The sequence below is a fragment of the Lepisma saccharinum genome, chromosome 17 (assembly GCF_977018435.1).
Source record: "Lepisma saccharinum chromosome 17, izLepSacc3.1, whole genome shotgun sequence".
Classification (NCBI taxonomy): Eukaryota; Metazoa; Arthropoda; class Insecta; order Zygentoma; family Lepismatidae; genus Lepisma; species Lepisma saccharinum.
This window is the reverse complement of record NC_139245.1, coordinates 37,803,142-37,812,079: the sequence shown is the minus strand read 5'-3', so window position 1 is coordinate 37,812,079 and position 8,938 is coordinate 37,803,142. Positions and strand designations below refer to the sequence as shown.

The following is an 8,938-nucleotide window of genomic DNA, read 5'->3' as shown; positions in this document are numbered from 1 at the left end:
TAGTGTTATTAGGCCTATGACCTTTAAATATACCATAATAAACGTGTTTTGTTACTATAAACGGAGTTTTAATACACTTTCTACTGTTCTTTTATTTCAGGTTTTACTGTATTACTGCAATTTCAATTTTTGTTTTGACCCATACATCAGTACGCCCTTGATCAAATGGGTGAAGTTATCAATACCAACTGACCTTTCAAATGTACAAGCGTTTCAACTGAACACATTGCAACATCTTGTACCAATAATCTGATACACCTGCAGATAAACCGAAGCAGAAGAGTAATCTCTCTTTGTGACATTGCGAGATATATTATCAGATACCTTATCTCAGCCTAGTATCCTTTCTGTTTGTCTTGGATTAGGAAAGAATGCCTTCGAAAGAGCTGTAAAGTGATCAGGTGAATTTAGAACTGAGGAACCAGGTAAGGCATTTCGTTTTAAGAATACACATAAAAAAAATATTTTCAGTTAAACCAATATAAAATATCAGGGCGTGGAACGAAATAAGTTAGTTGGCCTTGAAACATACAATTGAATCACTTGTTTCTTATTGTAAGCCTCCCATACAAACTACAAATGTTTATATCTAGGATTGTTCATGAAAGCAAGGCAGACCAGTATGATTTAAAAATAAAATGGAAACATTAATACAAATACAAAGCGTGTAATTCTTATATCACTTTTTATTTTATTCCTGCCACACAGATAAAATGTGGACAATAATAATGTGCTCGAAGTGAAAATTCTTAGCTAGGGGTGCTTATGAATGAGCATGGAGCAGGTGAGGGGGGGGGGTGTTATGAAAATTTTCTTAACTGGGGGAGGGGAAGGCATCCCCCCACTTAGAGCACTGATAATAATAGTATTGTATGTAGCTGTAATGTGACTGCAAAATGGCCAACAAGAGAGAGGGAATTTAGTCTAAACTATATTAGTGAAAATTATGTGGAAATTAAATTGGTTGATTTGCTTTATTTTACTTCGCTTCTTGTGCCACTTTTGGTTAATTTGCGAAGATGGAGATGATGTGATGAAATTGATGAATGGGCACTCACAAACATCCATGCCCAGGCCAGGATTCGAACTTGGGACTCCTGGTGTCTTAGCGTGATGTGCTAACAACTCCACCATGGGGGGCGAACATGTGCAAATTAAAACCTTAATGATTTTTTCATTAGCTCTAGCCCACTAGTTTGATTAATAGTTTTAAAGGTCATCTCTAGGATTAAATGCTTAACGTAGGCACATATGTCGTCATTTGCATATGTCTCAGGGAAAATTGCCCCTCCGTTCTCCCTTTGATCTATATTGTAATGAATTAAAAGGAAGAAAAATCCCGAGTTGTCACATGTACAAAATTTCTGGGTGCACTATAAAAGATATACTCATTTACTGAGTGGAAGGTACCACAACAGCCCTTTGAAGGGCACAGCCTACCAAGTGGATTTTCATTTGGTGATGTAGTAAGTACATCCCATATCAGTTACTTTCTGGTTTTCAAGACTAGAGTCCACCACAATTGTCTATCACGATGATGTCAACAAAAAAATTGAGAGCTCCTATTTGGGGATCGAACCCAGGATCACTTACTCCAAAAGCAAGAGCTTCATCTACTTTTTTCAATTCAGCCAGATATAGTTGCCTTAATTTATATATCTGAATTCCTTTCTTTACATTGCCTTTCTGTCTCTTTAGACTAATCACAACGATGATGAGTGATAATTAGATGAAATTGATAAATGGACACTCGTAAGAGAACATCCATGCTCAGGTCAAGCTTTGAACCTGGAACCTTCTCTAGCAAGATTGCGAGACACTGAAGCAGCTCTGTAGTTGATTCAAAATAAACTCTTCAAAGAATTAAATAACATATGTTTGGGAACCAAATTGAGTATGGTCAGTTTTAACTTTAAAAAAAATATATATTTGATGAATATAAACTAGATAAGTCTCATTATGGTTAACGTTACCAATCAGAGATAACTTTCCATTATACTGACATTGTTAGGTAATGTATTTATATATGCTGTTTATATTTTTTCCCCTTTTACATCAGCATGGAAGAATTTGAAGTGGTTAAAATGAGACCCAAATGCAAGAACAACCCACCTAAACACAGGCGCTCTGGGGCATTTAAGAGAAGAAGCGCACCAGGTAATCCATCAACAGTGGTAATTCTCAGCACAATTATTTAATACCAACTTTGTAAAAGCTTTTGAATTATATTTTTATTCTATAACTTGGCATTAAAAATGAATTATGAAATGAATGTCATTGTAGGATGTCACGTAAGACGACATTAAAATTGTCAATGAGAGTCGGAATCATAATTTGAAAAGTGCATCTCCTATAATTTCTGGTCATAATGTAATAAAATTCTCCCTTTCTAGTAACAAAGTTTAAAATTAAATTTATTTCTCTTCATATACACCACACAGGAGCATATACTATGGGCTAGCTAGGCTTTTGCGAAGTCTAAAGCCCAGAAACTAAAACACGGAACAATCAATTAGAAATTGTTGATAAAGTTGTTCATTTCAATAAGATGATATCTCTGGAGTTAGCACCATGATTTCTTACGAGTTTGCAACATAGCTGCCATTGTCATGACAACGTTGCTTCCCTGAAGATGCTGAAAATATGCAAAATGAATGTGTCTCACCACTTACACACTAAGTTTATGCAGGTCTAGTTTCCCCTTCCTTCATAGCATAGGAGCATGTGCCAAAGTGAGATAGACCATATCCTGCATTCAGCATACGTCACACTCATCTACACCATATTTGTGGTATGAAGTTCTCTAAAGTGGTTCCGGCGAGAGAATGGACTTGGAAATTCTATTTTTGTGTTTTCCGTCGAAAGCCAAGGAGGGTCACATGAACAACTTAACCAATCGGCTTTGTCCAGTTGCCATGGGAAGGGGAGTTCTCGTGGTATTCTGCATTGCCAAATTTTTCGTTTTGGGTCATTTTTGAAACAGGTGGCACCCTCATCAAAGCCAATACCGCAAAGTCTAATGGTTGCTGCCATGTAGCAAGCGAATGGGTCTCAGATTCCCCGCCTCTCCCTGAAATGAGAACGAAGGGGGCTTGTTGACGTGTACGACTGGACAAAAATCAGGTGTGTAGCAACCGGTAGCAACACAGCTTTTCCCCCCTTGAACTGGAGGCAGAAAGTCTGGGTTTCCTCAAGTCCATTCTCTCGCCGGAACCACTTCAATATAAAATTAAATTTACATTGCAAAATTATCTACATAACATGTAATTAACTATTTTTGTTTTGTCTTTAATCTTTCTTGGCTGCAAATCATCATATTTTTCTTCAGATATCAAACAAATTATAGATTGGAACCTGGGAGCTAATTTCACTCTCATTTTGGATAGTGAAGTGCATAGGTTCATGCCAGTCCAGTATATATGCATTTTGTTTCAGAGGTGGCAGGCTAGTGTACCAATGACTGGCTTGCAACATACACTGGAATCCTTCCACACAAAATGCACATAAACGAGGTTCACTTGTACCAATCCCCCAAGACATCAATTCTTGGATGCCTATCCAGAACTTACATAGTCGATGTTTTATTTTGGTTTTATATCAATTCATATAATATATCTAGAACCTTTGAGTACTGAACTGAGTTAAGAGCAGTATTTATACACACAAATTGTCAACACTCCTGCAAGTAACATTTTTGTAGTCAGGTTCAATTTATTAATTTTAGTGCTAAATTTGCTAGTCTGGATCAAGAATTCAACCCAGCATTATATGGTATAGTTGTGAAGTTCTGAAATTTTAATATGTATGTAGATATTTGAGCCATGGTGGTTCAAGCTGGAGGCATCCGACACAGGATCGATTTCAGGGCCGAAGGATCTAATGTGGGAATTTCCAATCTTGCTTCTGCATGGCTCTGGGGTTCACCCAACCTCTTAAAAAATAGGTACCGGGTGACAGAAAAGGCAGCAGGAGCATAGTACTGTTCACACCACCTCCAAAAAAATGGCGAAGATCCTGAATGTGTGGAGCCCTGTATCCAGCTCCCCTCTCCCTCCCTCCCCCCACACCCGAGTCTTTATGGCATGTTGCAATGATCATGGGCAACATCGTCTACCATGTAGCTATTATCTTGACATGCATTTGCTCATCCCTGTAAACACAAAATAACAGAATACAGCAAATATCAAAATTATTTCAGCTTATCTCGCTGGTGATACTGAGTCAGTAGATGTTCTAACAAGCTCAAGATCCCTCACTGAAGATGATGTAAAATTGGTTTCAGAACAAATAGAGGATAGCTGGAGAATGCTTGGCTTGAGACTTGGATATTCAGATGAAACTCTTGAAAATATCGAGTTCTGCAATTCAAAACAAGGATCAAACCAGGTATGTGAAACTTCAATGTATTCCATATGTGATAATTTTATTGAGGTAAGTTTTGAATACTGCATGATGATGCCTGTATAAAGTGAGGCAAAACTGGATGCATTTCGTTTTTCTTCAATCATGTACTTCAACACTAAAGCATTCATGATGATCACACGTGATGGATTAATAATATTCTTTCATTGGGACTTTCACTTGTACAGTGAAAATTTGATTAAAAAATTTTCAGGTGCTCAAGGTTAAAAAACAAAAAAACAAAAACTTAAAATGCAGAATGTAAAAATCCAGGAAAGTAAGATCAATTTACCTGTATTTTCGTTCATATGTTCATGAAAAATATACTGCTAGTTTTAGATATCTCTGGAACGCTAGTGTATGCAGGAAAGGAAGCTACAGTCCCTCCCAAAATTTTGAAATCAAAATTTTCAGATGAAAGCAGTCAAGAATTTGGGAAAAAGCATAGTGGTACTGCAAACTCTCCTTAAAATGATTGATACTTAACATGTTTGTCCTTGAACAACTTTTAAAATGAAGGTTAAAAATGTTAATGAAATATCCCCTACCTGGAATGCAGCTATGTGAGTATCCACTTTTACAATTTCAGCAGCCCCCTCCAAAAAATCCTGCATAGCCAGTGCTCTGGAGAGAGGATCGTTGTTATATTAATATTATACACATCAAAAGAAACGTGGCAGTCCATTCTCCTTAGCTCTTAGATGCCAACGTCTCGACTCATCCTGCCAAAACTACAACCTATGGCTGCACCAAGCCTTAATCAACTGGGGCTACCCCTCCACCCTCATCAACAAATAACCGAGGAGGCACTTCCCACACCCGTGACAAACAACCAAAAACCAACCCTCCCACTCTGATCACCCAATACCACCCTCACCTCCTGAAAATCAAACATACCATCACAGTGATCCCAACACCAGAGACATCTTTCGAGACAAACCTAGGGTTGTCTTCCGATGCACCCCCCCACCCCCAACCTCAAGAACATCTTGGTCCATAATACACCCACCCCTCCCATCCCCCCACAGGTGCAACAAACCCAGATGCAAGACCTGCTCCATACTCATCACCTCCCTCACCCTCCAGATCCCTACTGCTGCTGGTGAATTCACCCTTCACCCAAAGGGAACCTGCCATTCCTTCAACCTGATATACACCCTCATCTGTCAAATCTGTGGTTACTTCTACCTGGATGAAACTTCTTTCCCCTGAACCTCCTCATCAATAACCACAGAGCCTCTACTCAAAACTAGACTTCACTGTCGCCACCCACACCACCTTCAACAACTGTTTCCCTGTAGCCATAATACATATATTACCCCAGCACACTAACACCTCCACCTGCAGGGGGTGGGAAAGGGCCTACATATCAGGCATGCATGCCACCATAACCCCAGGCTCAACATAGCCAACCAATAAGCATTTCTCCATTCCCTCCCAAACCACAACCCACCCACCCTGCAGTAAACACTGGTGAAAGGATTTGATTGTCTGAACCCATGTTCTATCACTTTTCTCTGGCAACACTGTATGGATGCCAATGTCAGTATTCTGTGCATCTATGCTTTTGTTTACTTCATTCTTTCTAGTGACAATGAGGTACTAGCTTCGAAATATAAGGCTTTTCATTTATTGTGGCAAGTGCTTACTGTCTCCTACGTCACATACTTACCTGTTAACAGTCACCTTGTGGGGTGTTTCTTTTTATCACTTTTTTGGAAAAGCATAGAGTTATTCAAGTCACAATCGCTGATACGAATTAGGAAAAAAAAATTAAAATCCTCAGTTCTCTCTCCTGTAAACTAACATCCCACTAATCCCCTCTGCTCCCACTTTCAAGTTTCTCAACATGTAATACATGTTACATTACAACTGACTTTTCTTACCAGACCTCATTCAGGTTAATCAACTAATTATGAATGAGTTTAGAATTTCTCCGAAATACATCTCCACGGAGACAGGTGAGCAAGTTCTTTTCAATATATGAAAAATATTCAATTGCCTCCTTCACCTATGGTTATGAATAACTTGAGGAAGGAATATAATGAAAATGAAAAAGATTACGAAATACAAATCAGTAGATGCAAAAGACCAAATCTGTTCATGTGATAATAAGTCTGTTTACTACCAAACTTTTCTGGGTGCAGCAGCACACTAGTTGTCCCCTTAGAGAATTCCGTTTGAATGCTCTCGAGGAAATAGAAGATAAGATTTTTTTTAAAGGTAACTATTTTATCAATAAATTTATTTATTATAAAATAGAGGATCATTTTACTAACTATATCAAAAAGTGTGATATGATGGGGGGGGGGGGTTAATTAATAACAACTTCGAAAATAACAGTACCACGGAATTACGATGTATCGTTCGTCAAAGACTAAACTTGCAAGAAAGTACTTCGATTGTGAAATTTGCAAGTGACATGAACTGAACATATACCGTGCAAATTTACGTTCTTTTAGTTCTGGTATGTTTTCTGTTGTTAAAGATGATAGTCCTTAATATCATAGTTTTGAAACACTGATTATCCATCTATCGTGTACCGACACAGCCCATTTCCACTTAATCACTTGGACAGAAGTTAATTTTACATTATCTTTTTACATCTCAAGCTTAATGGTGAAAATATATTTGATGAAATAGATGATGGGACAAGAACAATGACACATGCATGCACTACCTACGATTTGAATCAAATGATTGATTGATTGATTGATTGATTTAGCTTATTTTACTTCGCGTTTTGTGCCTCTTGGCTAATTTGTAAAGATGGGGATGAGTGATGAAATGATGAAATTGATGAATGGACATACACAAACAACCAAGCCCGACCGGGATTCGAACCCGGGACCCTTGGCATCGCAGCGCGATGTGCTAACAACTCGGCCACAGGGTCGGGCTATTTTGAATCAAATGGTTTGGTATTTTGTAAAATAACAATTTTCACAGTATTAAGCATTATGTGTATAAAATAATCTCATATGTATCATTCTATTTTCAGATAGCACTTCAGATGATGAAAACCTGGGCACAGCTACCAACAGCAACGATCGGAAGACTTGCCATTACTCTGTGGGAAATGGGAAAACACAAAATAGCTCAGCAGTTACCTCCATAAGAGAAAATTATAACATAATAAAATAACATTCTATTACTATGTACAGAAGAAGTTGTCTTGGTGAAGATCTGAAGACCAGAATCCAAGCATACTGAATAATGAAGATACAAACTTTTAAGAATTGTCAATTACAGTGCACTCAACAATAATAAACAATGTTTCGCAAGAATTAAGAGGGAGAAGGTTATGTGTATATATATAAGATGTAACAAAATGATATTTCAGTTTTTGTAGTGTTTGTTTCAACAGACAATAAACCTTAATAAAAGAGAACCAAATAACTCCCTAAATATTTGTCTAAACATATTATGCATGTGAAAGACAAAGTACAAAACTACATATTATAATGTATGTGTGTGAATGTGTTGTGTTGCTTCGGTTTGATACCGTATTACGAGCAAAAAATTTACAGACTAGATGGGGCTTGTGTAACTGTGTGGAACACTCCTGTTGCTTAATATTCGTAAATATGGAAGATTCTTTCTAAATTTTAAAATCCATTTCATTTTCATTATACACATCACTCTGATGATTTTTATCTTATTTTAGTGACTTATGTAGATGCCACTTATTAATATGAAATGTGCTTATGCAACTGCATACTTGTTTATTTTATTGATTTATTTTGGTTGACCACTGTCACCATCCACATTGGAACTTTTTAGTAGTCTGCTTCGCAGACATCTGGCGCTATTATGTGGATTTTTTTTTAATATTGCACCAGATAAATGCTGCTGAATTCTTTAATTTATGGATTGATCTGCCAATGTAATGGGCCTTGCACTGACACTGCATCGTACACCCCCAGGTTATCCAGTATATCGAGGAAGTATCATTTGTGCTTGCTAAGTCTGCAGGTTACAGTAAACTTGCAAGCTCTGTTGGAGTTTGGTTTGTGAGCAGTGGTAATGCTGAAGGGTTGGAGGGCTTTGGTGAGGCAGTTGGAGTGTAGGGGTGGTAGGGAAAGGCAATCCACTTTTCTTATCCTTGGTGTCCAGCCTGTGATGGTTAGGATTTTGAATTTGAGCCTCTGCCTTACTTTAACTTTAAGTTCAATCCAAATTGAACTAACTTTGCATTAAAGTAGACTTAAAAGAATTTACTGTAGTATGATATGACCTTATAACAAATAACCTGTGGTGCAACAGCCCCTGAGGGCAAGGGCCTACCTACCGAGCCAGCCTTGTTTTCTACAAGTGATGTCCATTAACCTTTCAAACATGTATATAAAATATGAATATTTTTCTGAAATGAACATTACTTTAAAAAAAATATAAAAATTTTCATTCAATATCCTTCATATTACTAATTTGGCAATAACATTCACTCACACTGTATATTACTTTTTAATAACCTTAAGGGAAATCGGTAGGGATGGAAAAGAGTATATAGAATTTGCTCAAGATAGGGAAAGATGGA

The 8,938-nt window shown here is 37.5% G+C and overlaps 1 protein-coding gene across 1 annotated transcript; it reads left to right on the top strand.

Moving 5' to 3' along the window:
• The first annotated feature begins 241 nt into the window (after positions 1–241).
• LOC146001269 (uncharacterized) lies at positions 242–8,513 on the top strand. Its single transcript, XM_083138574.1, has 4 exons — positions 242–425; positions 2,060–2,157; positions 4,199–4,386; positions 7,403–8,513. The coding sequence occupies exons 2-4, from the start codon at positions 2,061–2,063 to the stop codon at positions 7,517–7,519; spliced, it is 402 nt and encodes a 133-aa protein (XP_082994700.1). The 5' UTR covers positions 242–425; position 2,060; the 3' UTR covers positions 7,520–8,513.
• The last annotated feature ends 425 nt before the right edge of the window (positions 8,514–8,938 follow it).